A 23,182-nucleotide genomic window follows, 5' to 3' on the forward strand; every position below is an offset into this window, starting at 1 on the left:
ATTGACCTGCGAGTTCTAAGAATTCTACCACAAACTTAAGCATTGGGTTATCATTTTTTTTTAAATTTAATGCAGAATTTTAGATTTTTTTTTTTCTTTAAAGCTGCAGTCGGCAGGTTTTCAAAATTGCGAGTCTAAAGTCGGAAAATTCGAACTGATACAACTTTCAGGTCCCTCCCTCAACCTCTAACAAGCTCCGAATCGCCCCCCAAACCCCTCCCCCTATGTGGACGAGGTTGTGCACGTGAGTTCACACCAGTGTGAGCGCACACAAGCTGGGGCAGACTCACGCTCAGTAGCGTGTGCACAAGCTGTGATTGACAGGTAGGATTCCTCCACCCTAACTTGATTGGTTAAAAACAGCCGGGAGCGCTCGATTTTTGCAAGCATGATTACAGGCTTCAGAGGGAGCTACAGATTTCGTTATTTTTTCTAAACAGCCTATTTAATATTCTACTTCCAGAATCCCATGACAGTTCAAGCTAATATGACTAAAAAGAAGTTGCCGACCGCAGCTTTAACAAGCAGTACCTCATTCTGTCTATACACCCCCCCCCTCCCCGGTACATTAGCACAGCCTACACATCTCAATGGTCTAATGGAGTGTTAGCAATTGATCCTTTGCAGTTTGAAGGTTGTGGGGTGCGTTCTTGCTTCCCACAAATGCCATTGGAACCCATCGGATTGGGAACTGGGGAGTTCAGAGTTAACACCTTGAAGTCTTTCGTCGTGTTCTTTGAGCCTTTCCTAAGCGGATTTTGGATTTCAAAAAAGGATCATCCAAGTGATCATCCTGCATTGTAACAACATAAACTCATTTCAGCTATCAATGGTTATAATGTTGTGGTTCACAGATGTAGGAGTCAGCAACACCATGTATCAGGCATCAACGTAACACTCAGTCCCAGCAAAACACAGAGAGAGATTAGCTTCTCCAAACAGGCAATGTCATAGCACCGTGTGCTGTAAAACATGCCTGAGCAGAAAGCCTATCTGTTCCTTTTATTTGTTCTTGAACAACAAACATTATTTTCAGAACAATCAGTTTTTTAGAATAGGTTTAGAATGACTTCGACATTGAAAATGTTAGCGAGTCAAATGTAACTTCATGTGGCCTCTGTGTAAAGTTTGAATTTGTCAGTTTGAAGAAGTAGCACATCTCCTTACACGATCAAGTCAGATCTATTGAGCATCCGAGTTAATACAAAGACAGCATTCAAGGCTGCTCCCATTGATGTAATACTTTGTGCACATGTTTAATGCATTGCAGTTAAATACTTAGTCTTAATACATGTTTATACATTAATTGTGACTTCTTATCTGAAGAGGAAGTGCAGAGGAAGCAGCTCAGTTCCACCAGTCAGCACAGTTTGCATAGTTTCACTGAGAGAGGATGAAGTTGAATATTTAAAACACTTTCCATGATATGGCCATTGTTTTCTTGGAGCTCTGAACAGAGTGGATTATTGATTGTTTTAGAGCACATTGACAAAAGACTTTGTTAAAGGAAAACTCCGGGGCATTTGAAGCGCAATCCCAATTTTATTACTGGGCATGTATTGTTGTAATGTTTTAAATACTTGAACGCAGTTTTTCTAGAGAAGATAATTGTTTTGTATATGTGATTATCGTCCATCGACTCTTTTGGGCTTTCACATGCGCGAGCGTACAACCAGCCGGTGAGTTACATGCTGTTTATAAAGTTGTTTTGTAACGTCCCCATGCCAGTAATGTGAGAACAATGGATATGGTTTTGATGGTAAGGCTTGTGACTTTATTGTCGGATGGGTTATAAAGTGGTGTGACGTTTCTGCAGTGTGCAAGTTGTTGTTTTACGTGGAAGGGTTAGCACTTGCCCCTAGCCACTACGTATTAGCCTCGCATGACAGGCTGCGCAAACAGCGCTATCTCCACACAGGGAGCGCAGATTTGCACCTGTCTGTGTCCTACTATCAGTATTTGACAACCTCTAGCAATGGAAACACGCTTCAAATGCCCCGGAGTTTTCCTTTAAAGTGACAGAGAACAAGGTGGTGTCGGACAGATCTCCAAGTGATCGGTGGGCTGAAGGGACCAAGAAGATGCTCATTTTTCCCAAGTTAGAAAATGTCTATGAGACGGCAGTTTAGGTGAAGTTGGGAGAAGTGGGCTCTTTCTTGTGTTTGATTGATCTTTTTCTTATGGAAGAATTGACAAGTGTTATTTTCCTGTACCCAATCAAAACCCGGGTGATCTCTCAAGCTATTTGCTGTGAGTCACTAAAAGTTAAACCTCTTATTATTGGTAACTGATCAATGAACTTTTTGTCCTTTGCCACAGATTCACAGAGTTTTTGGAGCCCTTTGAGAGAGTGATCCAACCGGAGGAGCTTTGGCTCTACAAGAATCCTCTCGTCGAGTCAGACCACATTCCCAAGAGGGTCATGTTTGTGAGTAATTGTGCTTTCCGCTTATTAGCGACTTGATTGCTACTAAACACGTGTTAATGATTGCAGTGTACAAGAACCATATCCTCTGATTAACTCTTAATTTGTGGCATACAGAAAACCTCCATTTAGGATGATTATTACTGTAATGTGTTTTGTTTCTACTGTTCTACTGTGGAAAGGACTCAATTATATTGATTGTAAATGACATATGCTCTTGGATTTCAGTTCAGTTTCAAGGAAAAATTAATTTTTGCCACAAAATAGACTAAAAATTATTATGTAGAGAGAGAATCACTTAGTAAAGAACTTCCATCCGGCACATGCATCCAAAATGAATTACTTGTTGAATTAACATAAAAAACGTGGAACAAATTTCCACACAATATAATATTCCTTCAGTATTAAGTTATTCTGTTTTATCCATTTAATGTATGTGCATTTGGTCAACATAATCTTCACTGACACAAAGTTGAATCTTGTTGTAAGAATTTAGTCTCTTTTTCTTATTTCAGTATTGTTGAAAGAATGGCAGTTGATCTAATTGAATCTTGACTGACATAAGTAAACCCCACAAAACCTCTGCTGGTTTGGCTGATTTGTTCAAGCCATCCCATTAAGTTAGGACCCATTCTGAGTAAATTAGTTTAATCAACTCCTGTGAGTTAAATTGACCTCATCCAAATGTATTATTTGACAAAGCACAATTGCTGAATGCTGAAACATAATGTAACTGTGTGGCAATTTCTTCCATCTTTTTATTCAGCGTGTGGTAAGTGCTTGATTTTGCATATATACCACACGAATGAATTTTTCAAAGTAAATAAGTGAGAGACTGTGTGAAATGTGTTGGCATCTCCTGCTCCTCCAGCGTAAAAACATGCACACATTGTAACGTAGCAACACGTTGCCGGTGATACATGTTATATTATCGCCTGGTGACGCCTGTAGCCTCGCTTCACTGGCTTCCAGTATCTTAAAAATTTAATTTTGAGATTTTGCCATTGACTTTTAGAAGTCCTAGTGGCCTCTCATCTTTTACTTTTTCGACATTTTAGTACCTAATGAGCCTTTAGACGGATGGAGATCATTGGGCAGGGCATCTCTATTTCAGACATCACTGAAGACCAGAAGTTAATTTGCTGTCAAAGCCTCAAAATTGTGGCCGCCTGAAGACTCAGCAGCATCTTAAACCTTATTTTCATTGGTCAATTGGAACTGTACTGACCTCTTGACCAATATAGCTATCAAATGTTCTGTTGTGAGATAGGATGGTTATTTTATTTGATCACGTATGATCAGGCCTACTATTTGCATCCTGTTTCACTGTTTTGGACAGCAATTGCCCGTTTTGTCACTACTTTAATAAAACATTATCAAAATTAGACTTAGAAGATCTTTACACTTTGAATTCGGTTCATGATCCAAAACTTCACTTCATTCCATTTCTCAGGCAGGTTCAAATGTTGTACTAACTTCAATCAAAATATGAAACTGGCGGAGCAGGCAAAGACTGCCCTCCTTATTGCTTTCTTTACTCACCTCTCTGTGAACTGTCAGCATGTCAGTGACAGGCACTTACTTCAATCCTCTGCTCCTCCGCACACATATACGTCATCTCATATGCGAAAAAACATCTGTAAAAGTTGGTGATGAGCTCAAACTGCTAGTCACTTCAAGCCAGAAATAGGGGACGGCTACTGTGAAGTTTAGTTTGCATAACGTAACATTTTCTCTCCATCCAAAGATGCCTCAATAGATTTTGAAAGCAGATACTGCGGTTTTCACGCCAGATCCGGCATCTAACATAAAATGGTCGAAACGTTTATGGAAACTGCTTTGTGGTGTAGTGAAACAAAACAAACACACACAAAAAAAATGACTCATCAACAAGCATTTGAACGGGGAATTTTGTGATAAGCACTTGAAAGTGCATTAGTCATAGAAATGATTGGCAATAAAGAGGAAAACACACACGCAAAAGCTCGCAATCTGGCCATTCATCTGTAGGGCTCATCGTCCAGCCAAGAGCAAAGCATAAACATTGGAGCTTGTTTGCTGTTTAGCCGTGCTCTATGATTTCTCTGCTCCTTTTCCAATATGCTTTAGAAAAATGTTGACAGTTTATATCAACTTCAGTGTCCATAGGTCTTTGCTGAAAGCTTACCTCTAAATTGTGAGTTGGAAAGGTATCCCTCTCTCTACCCTCCCCCACCGACTGCATGTCTCTTCAGAAAATACTCTCAGAATTGACACCCAGCAATACCCAGCCTTTTTTTTTATTGTCGCTTCCTTGATAGTATCCCTAAAGGTGTGCAGAGCATATCTGGCCATGAACTAGAGTCCATAGACAGGATTTACATCAAACTGCTCGCCATGACCTTCATTAAAATGTATACAGCGTTAGCCGCAAGGTAGCCTCAAGAGTTTCTCTTGCATTTTCTCATTAGGGGAAGTGGCAGGAATTTATTGTTGAGCCCCATAATCTCAGAATACGTACAGCACTATTGGATCAGTATAGCAAAATGTCACAATTAGAATGTCCAAACAGGCTATTACTGTGGCTTTTAGCATTCAGATCAGTGTCGGAATATGGAAATTGTAGCTATTTCCTTTTCTGCAAAATTTATGTTTATAATATATGCACATAATGAGCATTTCCAGTAGAAACTTTAAGGAATTAGATATTTACAAAGAAGCGCAACAATTTACGCAATCAGTTTTAATTCAATCAGCTCTTTATGTGAAAAGGTGTTAAAGAATGCATCAGTTGTTCCTTTTTTTTTTAAAAAATGAAAGGGTACACATTCTCTCTAAAAGCCAGTTTGAACTATCTTCTGTTATTATGGCAAAACTATCCACAGTCAGTTATTTAAGGTATGTTTGGATACTTTGAAGTGTTTCGATGGTAACACTTTTAACCATGAACGTACTTATCCTTGACAACAATAATACATTTTGAAGATGTAGTGAAAACTGTGAAAAAAATATTGTTGGTGTCAGCCACTATATCAGCCCAGCCAACAAAGTTGAACAAGCTCTGACAGACATTTTAAAGTCTCAACCAACAGCGGAAGATTTTTTTCCCAGTGGTTTTCCCTCCAAACCTCATTGAAAAATAACGGCATCTGCTGTGAGTTAAAGGTCACAGAGGAGGGATTTTGTGGGGGAGGGGGGCGCATGCTGCTGGCTGCTCCATTCTGTGTCTGCCAGGAAACATTTGAATAATTTTTTTTATTGTTTTACTCTGCAAAAATATACTAATAATTGTGTGGACCAGTTTTGCAGCATATTTATCAAAACTCGAGTGGTCTGTAATTTCTACTGCACCCATGTCTGTACACGTCACGAGGATATGAAACTGGCTAATTTCATCTTAAATCTTTTGCTGCTTAAAGGGATAGTTCGGGATATTTGACATGGATCTGTATGGCATCACCATAACCAGTGTCGTGCATTCAAACTGACTTACCCCCGACAGTGTCCTGTGAGCCGAGTTTTTGTCCAGTGTTGGTCAAGGCGAAAGTAGTCCGGCTTGTTTGCTGGGGTCAAGAAATTAGCGCGTTTTTCTTCCCAAAACAGTACGTGTGCTAAAGAGTGATTTATTTCATCACAAAAACCGAAGCCGGCAAAAGTCACTCCTCGTTATCACTTGGGCCCTATACTGTCTCTTATTGTGTATCAGTGCGCACGTCATTCTGACCGCGAGCTGTGCGCACGAGTTCACTTTGTTTACTGCTCGGGAAGATGTCTGACAACGAGAGCGACGAGGAACATATTGACTTCCGTTCAGAGCCAAGGGGGTATCTTTATGAACCCGTTTATACTGAGGAGGAAGTTCGCCAAATGGACTTAGATCGGGCAGAAAGAGAGAGGGTGGACAGAGAAGTGATGGAAACAGAAGCTGGAGCCAGTGCTGGAGCTGCGATACCCAGGGTGGCCGACAAATCCTGGTGCACTTGTTTGAAGTGCGAAGTAATGCAGACAGAGGTGGAATGTTACTGCTGCCACGAGTGGGATTTAGTTATGCCCCAGATACAAAACCTTTCCATAGATGAGGATGTCGGCGGCCGCGGGACAGCTGCTGCCTGCATCACAAATAACGGTGACTTCCCTGCACTCCTGAATGCAGGCGTCTGAGAACTTTTTTCCATGTTCCCAAGATCAACTGGAAGAGGCGTCCCAGACCAGCTGGACCCGATGGCCAGTTGTCTGCAGAGTAAGTGTTGAGCACTGCCAAAGAACAGAAAGACTCGTGCGCACAGCTCGCGGTCAGAATGACGTGCGCACTGATACACAATGAGACAGTATAGGGCCCAAGTGATAACGAGGAGTGACTTTTGCCGGCTTCGGTTTTTGTGATGAAATAAATCACTCTTTAGCACACGTACTGTTTTGGGAAGAAAAACGCGCTGATTTCTTGACCCCAGCAAACAAGCCGGACTACTTTCGCCTTGACCAACACTGGACAAAAACTCGGCTCACAGGACACTGTCGGGGGTAAGTCAGTTTGAATGCACGACACTGGTTATGGTGATGCCATACAGATCCATGTCAAATATCCCGAACTATCCCTTTAAGGCTGGGAAATTTATTAAATTTGTCTAGAAAGTGATTAATATATTCAGTGTCAGGAATAATAACTCCTGCGCTGAGGGGTTTAAGTCTATTATCAAGTTGTTGGGTGAAAATTCTATTTGTGCAGACAGGGAAACCCACCAAACAATAAAGAGGCTTGTTTTGCCCCTCAGTTTTCCTTCCCGAAATTAACTCTGAATAATATATGTGTTCAGATCATACCCTGAGGCTAAATTCATTTTGCTATTAACCTGCAAAACAAACCTAATGGAATGCTGCAGTGCATCTTTAATCTCACAGTAATAATTGTCTGTGTTTTATTGTGTTTATTTCCTTACAGGCTATTTCATTCCTTACCCCACTGGCGGTGATATTCGTTGTGAAGATCATTCAGAGGACCGACAAGACAGAGATCAAAGAGGCATGTTTAGGTGCGTGGAGAATCTTCCTATTAATGTCACAAATCTGTTGCTGTCAGTCAGCCTAAAGAGCCTGATCTCACTCTAAACTAGACACATATAGATGCTCTGTCACAACCACTAGGCATTACATTGCAACACACTAGTGTTCCCTTAGTGCATACAGCGCTCAGCAATAAGCCTTTTTTTCCCTTTGGTCTGGCCCCTTTCTACTTGGCACATGCTACAACAGGAGATTTAATTCAAGGCAAAACTATTACATTTTCCAAACTGCAGCTAAGCAGTTTTGGTGCCTAAACCTAAGTGAAAACCAAAAAAAGTTCTAAATGGAAAAAAAGATGGACATGACAAATAAAGAAAATAGTAAATAATGACCTTGGAATTAGAATGGCTTTGTGTATCAGAGTCTTAAACTGACAGCATATATAGATATATATGTTGTACAGAAGTTTCTGCAAAAGCTGCAATAGCTGTTTTTCTTTTTAAATGTCGGAACCATGAAAAATAGCCTCTCTTTGCAATCTCCTTGCAGTTCAATAACTTCAATCTCTCCCTAGTTCTGCCCCGAAGCAAATTGGTCGCACATAAGTACTTTATTGTTCTTAATGGTGCAGATCTTTAAACTCTGTGACCTCTGTTGCAGTTGGCATGGTATTGTGGATATTAATCTTAATCACAGCAGCCATGACTACTTACCAATTTGAAATTTCATGCCATTTGTCTCATTCTCAAAAGGCATCTGGGGATTTCTCCAGCACGGATTTTTTTTCCTGTTTGGCACTTTTCCCCCAAGAGTCAAGAAATCTGCAGAGGTTTCAGCATATTAGAAAGCATTAAGAAAGTTTAACACAAATCCAATTAAAGAGACACAGAGATGAATCAGTTGGAGAGAGGGTGGCTCAGTGCAGCAGTGCAGAGATTACAGTGCTGTGTAGAATTCAACAGGCTCACTACCACCTGCAGAGAAGGACTTCCACAGGCAGTGTTGAAAAACAGCAAAACTCCAAAGGGCAACGAATGAAAAGGAGCCGATTATTTCAACAAATTTAAACACGATCATAGCTTTGAGGATGCCTTTGAACCAGCACAGCCTTTAGACCTATTGCGACAGAAATACCAGGCAGCATTTGTTTAACTTAGGGCGTATTCACACCTACCTCGTTTGGTCCGGACCAAACGACCAAACGGCCCAGATTTTCGTTGGTTCGGACCTTTTGGGATGGTCTGAATACAAACCACCGAACTCTGGTCCGGACCAAACAAGCGGACCGAGACCGAGCTGAAAGGTCGGACTCGGTCCGGATCAAACGAACCCTGGTGCGGATCTTTTGGAGGTGTGAAAGCAGACCGGACCTAATCCCAGACTTTTTGCTTTTTTGTACCTCGGGAGCATCCGTCGTTTGTCTGCTGCTAGGTAACAGATCAGAGCGTCGTTCTTCTAATTACTAGACCGGCTGTGGTAAAGCTAACGAAAGACCGAAAATAATATTTCTAGACCGAAAATGAGTAGGGGACAAACGTGGGCCGAAGAGGAGACCCGTGCTCTTGTGGACGTTTGGGCAGATACGTCTTGCTTGAAGAGCCCGAATTGTCTCAGCTTGAGCACACATCAGCGTTAAGGCCAATTTATACTTTTTGATGCTGACGGTTGCAGAGGCTCTGCAACCGTCAGATCTGCTCTGTGCGCGACCACTTAGCACTTTGTGTTGCGCGTGTCGATTCTGACCAATAGCCGAACGACTTCAGGGCGCGTGGCTTTGTTGATATATTTTGGTCCGTTTACTGAAATGTACAGTCTGAAAGCGAACCGCACCAAAATGAAAAAAAAAGGTTCGGACCAAATCAAGTGAACTATCGGACTTTCCTGGTCTGAATACGCCGTAAGTGACAGACCTCAACCTTAGTTAAAATCCCAGAAAAGCAGCTGTCCAGTGATCTTGCACATTCATTTTTAACTCAAATTTCGTTCCTCTGGGGCCTCTAATTCTGAATTCATGAGTCACTTTTTCAAACAGATAGTGGAGCTTGCATAAATTGGGGTTTTGGAGCGAGATTTTAATCCTTGGAATGCCAGTGGTTTTGTTTAGCCAGTATTCTGCATTCATCGTCTGATTCAGTGCTTTCTACTCTCACACTGCCTCTTCATCCTTCTATGGGGGGAAAAAACGAACACAGTGTTCCTTTAGTAAAATAGTCTAATAACCTTTTATCATTTCCGAACTCCTGCTACGTAATTACATTATTATCTTTCAGTCAGAATATAATGAAGCCATTTGAGGATTGTATGTTCCACAAGACTACCCCTTTGAAAATGACACAGAGATTAACTGTAGTGCTTGTTTTTAATTTTGGTTACACTGCATAAATACCATTATTCTTCATCCGAATATGAGATCAAATAGCATGAAGAGACGTAACTGTTTAAGATGCATTGCGAGACTAATCTTTCACGTAGCACAATGACAGCTTTGGATAGAAGTTTGCATGGTCTGCATGTTTTTACTAATGTGTCAAAGCTTCAACTCTCAGGTTATGAAAGTGCAATTTGTTTTTCTCAGGAAACTTGGATGGTAGCAGTTTATTAAAGACTAGCAATACTTTTGACATTCAGAAAAAAATTCTCAATCAGCCCTTAAGCTTTTCAGTACTGCCGGAGAAGAACTTGGCAATGATGTAATGGCAGCACCCATGGCTTTATTCAATAGGCCTCTAATTTCCTGAAACTGTGTCAGAAACTCTCGGCTACCCGCTTCTTAATATTTCCAATTTTTGACTGGAGACATAAACCCAATCTGAATGTAGCACAGACCTTTTTTGTTAAGGAGACTGTTGCAATTTCAATCCATAGTTATGAAGATGAATACAGTAAGTTGTAGTGATCTCTTCACACCAGCTGTCCTTAGACCATGTGTTTAGTAGATGCAAAATGAGTTCATAATTAAAAAGCTGGCAATATACAGTAAGACAGGTCATGTCTTCTTCGTGAGTTTGATTACCCTCTCAAGCTAATTCATCAAAGATTCCAGGAGTTTAACCAACAACCTAAATGACACAAAAAAAAAACCACAGGCTGTGACAGCGCTTTACCTTGCTAGGCAGCTGGATTCCCACAAGATCCATAACATCGACATCATAAAACAAACCATCTGCTGCATCAGGGTGGTCAGGGCGACTGTTTGAGCAAAGTTTTAGGCCTCGTCAAACAGACACTGTTTCACTTTGGGCTTTCAACTGATCTCCACTGTGTTTGCCTAAATTAATAAGATGAGAAATAATACTGACACTGACCTCTTCTGAGCAGTTTTGGGAGATAATAAATTTCAGAAGTGGCAGCTTTTGCACTGGCAAAATGTGAGCGCTGGTGAACTCAGTTTCACTGCAGAGTACTACTTGGATGGAGCTATGAGGGGAGGCATTCTCCCTCATCATGGGCCCCAGTGGTTTGCTTTATTGCTAGTTAAATGAGCATTTGGTTACAGCACAATGCTATGTGCCGACCAATTGCAATTCTCCTGTTTCCCATGACTGACATTCAACCGAGGCACTGATTGCTACAGTCTGCTGCTATCTTTTTCCCACTACTTCTGTAAGGATATCCTCCTCCCTTTATTTCTTGCTTTTAAGAATCTGGGACATGAGCTGATAGGCTACTGTGTGCACAATTTTGATATTTTACTTTGTACAGCTCTGTGGTCTCCTCCCAGCGACGGTAGAGTGATTCTTGAAGCTTTATACACAGTGCTGGCCGATATCTCAGAGGCCAATATCTTAGCCCTCTGGGCTGAGTGAGGATCCACTTGAGTGATAACTCTCGACTGCCTTGGGAATGCCTCCGAGTCCCTCTGGAAGAGCTGCAGGAGATGGCTGGGTAGAGGGAGATCCGTGGATCTCTTCTCAGACTTTTGCTCCCTCGACCCCGTCCCAGATAAGTGGCAGAGAATGAATGGATGGATGATTCTGAGGTTGGCCTACAAGTCCATGTTCAGAATGTCCATGTTCAACTATTGTCATTACATGTTTTGTAACTTCCATGGTGGTCACTAGATGGTCACCATGCAAACCAAAGATGGTTGTGCCAGTAATTATATGTTGTAAATCCATTATCTTAAAATCACAAGTTGATTTATTGGTAAGTAGCGTTATTGGTTCTGAAGATTACTGTACCAACAGCAAAATGCAAAGAGTACTGAAGTGGCTCTGATCTGAACTTTTTCATGGCTGTGTGGACGCAGAAATACAATTGTCAAATCTTCAAATCTGATTTATCAGATACATACCTGCCTTGTACTTCCATGCTGAGCTTTGTTGTCATAAACCTGCAGCGCTACTACAGCACTGCTAGCAAAAGCCGCAAAAACAGCAAAAGCAAGCCATCCAGGTTTGTGTTTTGTGCCTTTTCAATCTTTTTTTTCTAAATAGCTGGACAAATGTTTGCTGAAGCCTATCCCAGCTGTCATTGGTAGCACCCTGGACAGGTTGCTAGTCCATCATATGGCCACACAGAGACAAATGAGACACACAACCATGCATGCTCACACTCACTCCTAGGGATAATTTACCAATCAACTTTGGACTGTGGGAGAAAGCCAGAGTACCCGGAGAGAACATACAAACTCCACACAGAAAAGCCTCAGCTGGTAATTGAGCCTTGCTGTGAGGCAATGGTGTTAATCATTTATTGTAATGATAATTAGGACAGAAAACAGCTTAGCTTTCAAAGAGATGTGTGGCACATAAGGACAAGAAAGACTGTTAAAGGAACACTTGATGATCTTTGTTGGACTGGATGGAAATTTCGTGTAGATGTACCTTAATATAGTGTTTTGATTAGCTAATTTTATCATGTAAGTAAGCTCATTAAATCTACACACACACACACACACACATACACACATAGGAGAGAAAACCAAAATCAACTCCTCATCTTGAGAAACAAAGTTTGTTTTTGTCAAGATTAGAAGATGGCCAAGAATATTTAAAAAAAAGTGTCTGGTTTATTTATAACTCCTGATTTAATCTTTTTAAACTTGATTTAAGACTGTGACAGAGAATCCATAACTGGACATGAAATCAAGCAGACACTTTCCTCCTAATGACCATAAGAGAAAACTATTAACTTTTTTCACAAACTCATCAATTGATGATCATGAAAAAACACGCTTTGTTATTCCAAGATAGCAACAGGAATTTGCCAATTATCATAGCAAAGAACAATTGATTATCTTGAGATAATGAGATAATTAACCTTTGATCTTGAGATAACAGCCTTAAAGAAAAAAACATCATTCTCACTGTACATGCTTCTAAGAGGTGCAACAATTAGGATGATCCCCTGGTTTTATACTTCTTCTAAATCTCAGTTCATCCATTACTTTGGTTGATGCTAAATACCTTAATAATTTCCATTACCATCAACTCCAGCTGGGCTTATTATTTAGTGCGTAAGAACACGTATGTAAGCTGCAGACAAGCTCAGATGATAAAGTTCGAATTGGACAAGGTCACTCTCGTGTGTTTTTGTGTATATGTGTATGAATTCAGCAAAAAACACCACAGTGCCTTTGAGCAACCTGCAAGGGCTGCCAGTAAGGCTTGTGTTGAATCTAATTGCTCCTGTCAGAGCTCTGAAATGATGAGAAGCTGTTTCACACATAAATCCTGACAACCATCTGTCCTGCTCTGAGGAAAATTCCCATGAATCTAACTTGTTTTATTTATATATTAAAAGAGGGGAGCTAGAAACCCACCAGAGCCCGTGTTGCATTAATAGTTCAACTTGATTCTTTTATCACATCGTCACTGTTTCTTATCTGGGAAATGTCAAACTCCTGTGTTATATGACTTTAAATGATAGACCAAAGCATGGTTCCTGTTCATGTGTCTCTCCTTCTCCAGCTGTGTCCCTGGCTCTCGCTTTAAATGGAGTCTTCACGAATACTATCAAGTTGATTGTTGGCAGGTATGCTAAACAAACCGAGGCTTACAGGCTCCGTGAGTGATGCAAAATATTAAGATTTAAGGCTGCCTTACTTGCCTTTGCCTTTGCCTTTGACCATTTAAATAGAATACTCTCTTTTAATTTGCAGACCCAGGCCAGATTACTTACATCGTTGTTTCCCTGATGGGCAAGTGAATGCAAAGATGCTGTGCACTGGGGAGCCAGAGCTTGTCTCTGAAGGACGGAAGAGCTTCCCCAGCAGCCATTCCTCCTGTAAGTACCACGAGGCAGCAGCACCGAAGACAGCAGAACTCTCCCTCTGCCTCATTAAAACTGCGCTCAGCAGCTATTTCTCTGCTTGATCTTCATGTTTTGAGTTACGTTTTGCTCAGTCCATGTGCACTAACCGGTGTTTATTCTAATATTTGAAAGGTATTTACAGGATCTAATTTACACATCCTGAGGCAGCTCGTCAGGACTACCGTATTCAATTTTTGAAAAAAATGACTGTCAAATACTTTTCCAGCTTCATCTGACTTCAAGCTGTGCTCAGCTGAACACATCAGTTCGGTACGCTGAGCATCTTTTCCACCACATTGCTGTGCAATCTGTTTTCACCTCATATGCTGTTAAATAATTCACATGTTTTTCTGTTGTCCAGCAGGTGAGTGGTAAGTATGGTTTTCTCTGGGTAACACAGATGTTGTACTGTACCCTAGTATTTTATGCTGGATGGGGCATTTCAAGGTAGCTTAAAAGATCCATTTTTGAAAACATCCCTAAACGATTTTGATGCCTTACATAGAAACGTAGGTTCACGTGGCTTTGAAGATTTTTTCCCCACATGCGCCATCGATTGTGTGCCTCCAAGTCCACAACTGTAAAAATGACTCTGATTAGCTCCTGCTGACTGTCTAGCAATAGCAAGGGGAATATTTATACCCTCTGGAGAGCTGCATGCGGACAGTGACACGACTCAGATTTTGTCATTTTGTTTGCTTTTGTTCCCTGCCGTTAACAAAGGAAATCATGCAGGACTCAGGCACTTCAAGGAAGTGTAAATTAGCAAATGTTCCATCCTTGTGACATCTTTAATTACCACAAGTTGAAATGTTTGAAGGAGCTGTGGCCATTCTTCTGTAAGCCCAACTGCCTTGGACCTTTCTGCAACAGGTTCTCTGTGTGTGTTACAATGGCACAGCAAGACAGCATAGAATGAGAGGCTTTATTTGGTGAAACGTTTTATTGATTTTAAAAATAGTCATTTCCTGGACCAGTCTGATTTTAAATGGTTGTTTTAGCTCAAGTGTAATGCTCGCAGCTCCTCAACACACCTGCGTTAGAATAAAAGCTGTCTGTGTACCACTAGACATACAAAAGAGGGACAATGTTCTGTAATCCTCTGCAGCTCAGTGCGTGGATTACATTCATCTACGTGACAGCTTTAATAGCCTTATGTTGTTGCACTGAGAGTAAGAAAATGAACGAGAGAGCGGTGCTTTAGGGACACAAAGAGCAGCCATATGGCAGCACATCTAGAGACCCGAAGAAATCCAATTTTCTGTCCGTGTTCCTTTTCACCAGACGACACTCGTTGAAACGATCTTAAGTAACAGAGCTTTTACTCCAGAAAATGTGACAGGGTACGGACGAGTAAGGCCACACAGTTTCTAAAAGTCAGCGTTGCCTTATATAAAGTGACACCTGAAGATACCTGAACACAATAACACCTCTGGCCTGTGGGAAAACCTGAGAAATTAGAATTAGATAGTTCAAATTCAAATTCTCAGAAATTCATTTGCAAAAATAAGTTTTTTTAGCATGATGTGCTGGTAAATTACAACCCCAGTTCCAACAAAGTTTGGATTCTTTGTAAAATGTAAATAAAAACGGAACGCAATGATCCACAAATCTCATAAATCAGTGATATGTTGGCATATTGCTGCCATCAAATTCAAGATGAGCTAACATTTTTCATTAGATAGGAAAATGTCTTACTTTCAGCATCTGATGTTTTCTATGCTCTACTGTAAACAAAATATTGGTTTAAGAGATTTGTAAACAAATGCATTCTTTTATTTTTTCATTTTTTATTATTTACATTTCACACAGCGTTTGGAATTGGGGTTGTATAAACCAAAGAAATGTATCATAGTCAGCCAGGACAAAGATATACACACAAGACTTGCTGACAGCTGTTTCATAAAGCACACAAGCTATTTCTGTTGCGTTCCAAAGTTTGTGAGGCGGCTCACGTTTTCCATGATTAGATTTCTTTTCCCCACCCCGTAGCAAAGTAACAAAATAACAGAAATTGGAGGAGACGGTTCTTTGAGAAAAAAACAACATACAAATAAATACCAACTCCTCTGAAACCACTACACCAGCATAGGCAGCAGTAAAGGGGCCTATCACTGGGGCACAAGCTGTTGAAGACACTTTATTCATATTCAACTTATCATTTCCCCTTTGTGCATATCAAGGCAGTTCATATTGATCTGTCAATAAACAGTGTGAAAAGCAATCTGATGTCTGTACCATTTCCCTTCAAAGTTTATGGGAATCCTGTGACACAAACCTAATGGATTGCTACTCATCTGGTGCAATCCATATCACCATAACTACAGCTTACAATATGCATCGTCAAACTTTAGAATATAGTGAGGATTAGTTTCCGCTCACCGATCTCTCCTGTGACAGTCCAGTACACTTCAGCTCCACAGAGTGGAGAGCAGAGAAGTAATGTGCTATGCAGTGCTGTTGAGTTTTAGCGTGTTCACTGATGAGACCCACTGAGGACCCGAGTGACAGGTGAATATGCATTCCCTTCTGGTGAGAGACGGAGCGCTGTCCAGCCTGCCCCTGCAGGGTGAAAAGTCAGGACAGGAGAGAGAAAAGGTGGCGGGGGCTGAGAGATGGAAAGCTTTACAATGTCAGTTTTACAGGGTTTTTTTTCCCCTTCCTGAGATAAAGTTTTTATCCCAAAGTGAGAAAGACATTTCAAATTCCAGTCAGGTCCAACTCCAGCGCTCACTATAAAACCAATGACACGCGCATCATTCCCAGCTACTTTGTTTTCACTGCTAATTAGCACACGAAGCAGTGAAAGGCCGAACAAAGGAAGTGAACACACATAAACGGTGCGCTTGTTTGCCATCGTTGACGTGTCTGTGAGCGTTGCCAGATAGAACATTTTGTAGTACCACCAGCATTAAATTATATTTTTGTTATTTCGTAATTTACAGAGATGTCAGCAGCCACCGACAAGAAAAAAAAAATGAATTGTTTGAACCACGTATTCTTGTGCACACACATTAGTTTTTCTTCTCGGTTTTGTTAATTCTCAACGCGTTATGGTTGTTTTGTTCACACGATATGAGAACATACACACAGCCTGGACAGAAGAGTAGCCGTTCACCCTGGAATCACGATGTACGTTGTTCACTTGGCTGGGCTCTTCTTAAAAGGTTATTATTGCTTTTTTAAAGATATTATTGTGAATGATCTGATTAGTAAATAAAGGTCTTAACAAGAAAAAGGCTTAGTCTGTAGAAATAGCTTTGTTCAGTTTTGTTAAAACACCAAAGTTAGGTGTTATAGGTCTTGTGATGCACTTTATGACCAGTGTCATGTGTTCTGACACCACTTATTTTACACTTTAAGCACTAAGATTAAGAATATAACTATATAGTCTATGAATATGAACGTGAACGTCATTAAACAGTTAAAGTACAGTAAAATGATAAAAGGACTAAACTTTCCACATGACAAAAAAAACCCCAAAGAAATCTCTTTAACTGCAGGGTTCCACTCATAGCTATTTTATTGTACCAAGGGGACATTTCCAGCTACTATTTCCAGCTACTTCTATGCATTTTTCTTTACAGTTATCTGTGTGCATCTTATGTCAGCTTACAAACGTTTTATACATCCAAACACTTAGAGTTTCGTGGCATAAACAGCAGACTCAATGTTACAGAGAACTCCTCTGCCTCTCCCAAAATAAGTTGGCAAATTTTGTTTTCAGGAGAAGCTTTGTCTTCTTATAAGAACTCCCAAGGATGAATTTATATCTGCAATTAAAATTCATAATACTGCCAAACTGGAGGAAAACAAAACCAAAATACTGACAAAACCAGAAAAGACTAAATTAACCACGGAAAACAAAAGTCACAACTCTGAGAAAACTTGGATTAACAAGACTGACATAGGCACAAGGAACAGCACACGGGAAAGCAACAGCGAGGATCTGACAAATGCTGAGAACAAACCGGGAGACTAAATATTGTGGGGAGAGTGATTGCAGCTGGGGATAAATGAACACAGGTGGAAGGAGTGAAGTGGGAGGAAACTGAGGAGAAAAGTGAGGAAATAGCAAAACTGAAACCAGACGGAAAAAAAAAACACAAAATACACAGATCGTGACAGAAATAGAATTAAAAAGATGCAGCAAATTTTGTGTGAAATATATATGGTTCCCAGTATTAACAAAGAAATATTCCGAAACAGTGTCAACGTCAGACAAAAACAAAAGAAAAGAAGAAAAACATCAAGTTGAAATGTGCAAATGAAGACTGAAACACAGTTTATAGCTTCTGCAGCACTCTTAATGCTGTGGGATACTATATCATGATGGCCAAGATGGAGTTAATACCCTTAAGGGCTGTAGCCTATCCCTGCTGCCAATGGGCGAGGGGCAGGGTATAGGTTGCCAGTCGGGATTCGAACCAGGAACCCTCCAGCTGTGTAGTGAAATCAACTCCAGGCTTTTTTTTATTATTATTATTTGTAAACTATGTATGAATAACATATAAATCTTCACTGTAAGATATTTAGTAAATTTACCTGGTCAGAGGTTTGTTGAATCAACTTAAAGGGCCTAAAATCATCCAAGGTAATTTGCTCGATGCTCTTTACCCGACGCCTTTCCTACTTTTTGTCTTCTACCTTCTTTATCACCTCCTCATCATTATGAAAGTGTAATCAGAATCAGCATCTTCTCAAAAGCTTCTGAGCGCACCTCATGCATTTGTTTAAAGATGAAAAAGCAGTTGCACGGCACTCATCACTCTCATTAGGCATCTCTGTTTTGTCTCTGGGGAGTTGCTTTTTCAGGCTTTACAGATTCAAAAAGCAGATTCATTACCATGATGTTTTTCCCCTCTCTCTGTCCTCTGGCCTTTCGGGAACAAATGCTCGCTGATGAAGAGCATCCTTCTGTGGTTATTAGATATATTCCACTGCCTTATCTATTTTCTTAGTTAATTATGCTAATTCTGTATGTATGTGTCTTTGTGGAGCATGCGCAGGACACATTTTGCTGTCCCCACTGATGTATTATGCATAACACCAAAGTATTTGTATTTGGATAATCCTCATTATGTTGATACAATGTATCTGTAAACTTGTTGGTTGTCAGTATTATGGAAATTGAAGTTTGCTGCTCTTCCACAGTAAACCATTTCAATCATGCTTAAGTAATTCATATGCTTTTTATGCCTGGCTTATTTGCCTAACAAGGTTTCATTTGCTCGCTTTTGTGTTTTGTGTCGGAAAACTTTGAGACAGGTTTGAGAAAAACTGCTTCTCTGTATTGTCAGTAGGAGTTCCTCCTACTTCCTTCTTAAACTGTGACTGTGGATGAATTGATATGTTCGACCTCTAAGGTTTTGGAGTTCTGTCTGGGTTGTTTCCCAGCATCCATCTCAAAGTGTTTGTGCAAAAGCTCCATCTCCAGCCTTTTTAAAAGACTAATATTGTGAGGAAAGCATTCAACTGGACCTCTGCTCTTGCCGCTTCACAGAGAGGTAAAATGTAACTGATGCTTTTGGGTCCATAGCAACAATGCAGGGGGAGAGAAAAGGCAAAATAATTCCACAGGCTTTTTAGGGTGATGTTGATGAAATTGTGCTTCATCTATGTTTTCGGTGTCACAGAACTGCAGCTGAAGACGGATCAGCTCTGCAGAAAATATTTTGGTAATGCGGGATTTTTTTTTTTCATGTGACACTGCTGCAAGTTAAAATTTAAAATGTTCAGTCAGCAGACAGAGTCTTTGGTTCATGGATAATTTAGTTCTGTCTTCCAAACTGAGTAATGGAACTGCCTTAGCTGTGGTTGGAGCTATTAGAACGAGGAGCGTAAGCAGCTGTGTAGTTGGAATTGTGGAGACACAGAAAATTGAGATGGATGGATGCTGAGGGATGTTCAGTCAGAGGAGCCTGGACGAGAGGATCTTGATGATCAGAGCAGGAAATTAGTGTTCGTTTCTGTAAAAACCAAGGGGCATTCTTTGTGGGTGGTGATGACTAGGTGCAGTGTTTTCAATACCACAAGGTGCCAATTAACTTTTACTGTAACATGATTCATATCTCCCCTGACCCCTTTCAACTGGCTCAATGCACTGACTTTATTATTCTAGTCCCTGCTGAGTTTAGTCTACAAGCTACTTTAATCTTAAGATTCTTTTCCATCATGCCTCTGCCAACTGGGAAGATTTTTGGAGTTGACTAAACAGGTGTAAAAGGGTTACGTTTTTGTTGTTTATTCCCGAGTGTTTAGGAATATTCTCTGGCTGAATCATAACCCGGAGTTCATTGAGTGGAGCATCTTTTAGTTCTACCCCCTGGTGGCTAATTACGTCTAGTTTACTCCAAGCATGTAGCTAGCTGTTTTGTATTTCTCAAAACAAAAAATACATTTTAAAAATGCTAATTAAATGTCATAAACAGATTGATCATTTTCACATATATAGTGAAACAACCTTCCTGAGTCCTTTTATTGAGGAGGTGTTGCACTTGTAGGAGCAACGCTAGAGTTCAATAATAACTGTAGAAAAGGGTAAAAGATCAAGTCCAAGAGCAGTTATCTGAACTCTGAGATGGATTCGCAAGAATCACACATTCCCAACCAAACAGCTAATTTTACTCTCAGGGAGTTCATTCTAAAGGTCAGAATTTGCCTTGCTGCTTTACAAGTTTGATTTGCTCACATTTTGGAATTTAGATCATTAACAGCAACCACTCCACCCAATTCATCTCCAGTTTATCCATTTGAGTCCACCTGTAAGCTTGCCTTGGGTGCAAACCTGAACAGTGGGTTAAGATTTTTGCATTAGTACAGTTTCTGTTGGAGCTTTAGTCGACTGCATGTTCACCCAAAACACCCCTATCTGTGCAAACATGCAGTTATGTTTGTATCTGTCCTTTTAAGGTATAATTCTTGCATTTCTGGGGTGCATGCTATTAGTCTATGCCAACTTCATGAACTAATCTAACTCACACCAGCAAGACCTGCTGATTTGCTACAAAACAAGAATTTGCAATGCACAATAGGTCATTAGATTGCGTTCTGTAAAAAAGTTCAATATAAAAGTTCACTTTACATTAAATCTGCCTTCAAGCAAACTACAATATATCCCTGACGTCCATATATAGGTTTAAATGGCCAAATAAAAAGGGCTGAGTTATGAATGGAGCCGACCTCCACAATCTAACAGCAGGACAGAGGGTGACTGGGCAGCTAGACTTGTGTCATTACCCTCTTTTCCCACCATCCATCACCTATTGCTGCAGGTTGCATGCTTATCCTGTTGTTTTTAGTGTGCTTGTAGTAACTTGTGGTATGAGTGACAAATAGGTGCTGATGGATGCTGTTTCACCCGCTGCAGCAGTAGACTAACTTGTCACAGCATTACTTCATTTTGATCCATCGCACAGCTTTTAAGTCATAAACTGAGACCACCATTGTTTCACTTGCATTTACCAGTAAACGTTGCTAAGCGTTAGTTCCAGCAGCCAGTTCACTTATATTTAGCACAGTGTTGAAATAAACTTACACATTGATGGAGCCGTGTAGAGGTGAGATATTGCACCTCTACACTCCTATTGTCATCTAGAGATAACAATAGGAGCCAGTTATTGGAAAATAAGTATTGTGATGTAGGATACACTCTGATGTCACATGCATGTAACAGTCTTTGCAAGACAATGAACGATTATCACAGAAAGTGACTCTCGTTCAGTGTGTGGGCTCTGCTCAGTGTAGCTTGCTAAATGAAGTTGTCTGCTGGCTTTTGCCTGCTCTCAGGCACCTGCTGCAGTGATTTTAGTGCTGGAGGTTTTGCCTAATGGACTTCAGTTTGACCCTGCAGTGAGATTACCTGCGAGTGGGTGGCAGTTGACTAAACTTGCATCAACTATCTTTGAAAGATTATTCTGAAATGCTCTGTTTTCTCACAAGCACGTAGAAACATTTTCAAGACAATACCTTTTAGACATTATTGTTGTTCATGTTTGTTTATGCTGATATGCTTATGGATTCAACAGCTACAGTGACTCCACATTCCATCCATACTGTCTGATTTGGATCCAGATCTCTTCTTCCTCTTTGTCTGCCTGTCAGTTGCATTCTCTGGTCTTGGCTTCACCTCCTTCTACCTGGCGGGAAAGCTGCAGTGCTTTACGGATCAGGGTCGAGGGCGCAGTTGGCGTCTCTGTGCCATGGTGCTGCCTCTTTACAGCGCCATGATGATTGCGTTGTCCCGGACCTGCGACTACAAACACCATTGGCAAGGTTTGTCCAGTGGCTCTTTTTCAATCAAATGGGGCTCAGTGCACTTTTATAGTTAGAATACAGATAATTCAGAAAGCATACGATGAAAACTAGTTTTATTTAAACTATGCAATTGCACGCTTTCAGTCATTGTATAATGACAGGTTTGAACTGCTAAAACTACCGCAGATGAAACTAAGGTAACATTTTATTCAACAGGAGGTGAATCAAAATGACAAACTCTTGTCCTTTTTGTCTCTTTTGGACAAACTGGAGTGAGACTTGTGTAGATGGGGAGATAAAACTACTTGGATATGGTGTGTGGTAAATATATAATAATGTGATGACAGCTTGGTCATATGGTGGTAATTAGTTTTGGGGTGCCATATGTTCCTAGGCAGCTACGAAACTACAACTTCTTTTGTTTGTTTTTCTTTTTTACAACTTGGTTTATTTGCACCCAGTGCGAGACACTTGCATTTGTTACAAGTAAGCCAATCACTCTCTGAAAACCTTTCGATGTCTTCTTTTTCTCCTGTCTCTTCACTGCAGACTGAAAGTAATAAGTAAGCAGGAATAGAGCAGTCCATTAAACTTGAGGGGCCTCAATTTGCTCCCAGTGTAAACACAAGCTGGGAGCTCCCATTAGCCCAGCTGGTACACCGTTGCTTGATGGATATCAACACCCTCACCATCCCTTTGCAGTTTGGAGCTGCAGAAAAGTCCACTTAACGAATGTATTAAATCAAGTCGCAGCCTGTCAAACTCATTTGACAGGGTTCGGTGAAACAATCAGATTGTAAGCTTACATACTGTGCAGTTTTTGAATGGTTGAAATTATGTATGTTTTTTTTTTTTTTTAAATCATATAGATGGAGTAAATGAAGGGAAAATATAGTTTGAACAATATGGAAGCCTTTGCTTCAGGAACCTCAACCACCAACTGGCTGTATCATTTTGATCTATTCCCAGCAATATATGCTTTATTTTCACCACAACATTGCAATACTATATTATGATGTATTATAGCTTAAAGGGGACTGGATACTATACAAAATTATTAAGCATATGACAAAGTATCAGAGACAGCCTGTCCCAAGGCAAGTCAGCACAGTGCTTAGTTAAAAAGATTCATTGCTTTGCCTTTCTTGTTATTTTCATCAACCTCTCAACTAACCAGGCATGATAAATGTTCACTGAAACACTACAGCACATGCAGAAATGCCTAATTAACCAAGCACATTCTCAGAGAGCAGTTGTTATTTATCT

The 23,182-nt window shown here is 40.4% G+C and overlaps 1 protein-coding gene across 1 annotated transcript in view; it reads left to right on the top strand.

Moving 5' to 3' along the window:
* plpp4 (phospholipid phosphatase 4) overlaps positions 1–23,182 on the top strand; it is a 58,435-nt gene that overhangs the window by 29,878 nt on the left and 5,375 nt on the right. The window contains exons 2-6 of the mRNA XM_075475703.1: positions 2,320–2,428; positions 7,344–7,434; positions 13,318–13,381; positions 13,509–13,633; positions 21,764–21,934. Coding sequence (XP_075331818.1) covers positions 2,320–2,428; positions 7,344–7,434; positions 13,318–13,381; positions 13,509–13,633; positions 21,764–21,934 — 560 coding nt within the window. The remainder of the gene's footprint in view (positions 1–2,319; positions 2,429–7,343; positions 7,435–13,317; positions 13,382–13,508; positions 13,634–21,763; positions 21,935–23,182) is intronic.

The sequence above is a fragment of the Odontesthes bonariensis genome, chromosome 2 (assembly GCF_027942865.1).
Source record: "Odontesthes bonariensis isolate fOdoBon6 chromosome 2, fOdoBon6.hap1, whole genome shotgun sequence".
NCBI classification, from domain to species: Eukaryota; Metazoa; Chordata; class Actinopteri; order Atheriniformes; family Atherinopsidae; genus Odontesthes; species Odontesthes bonariensis.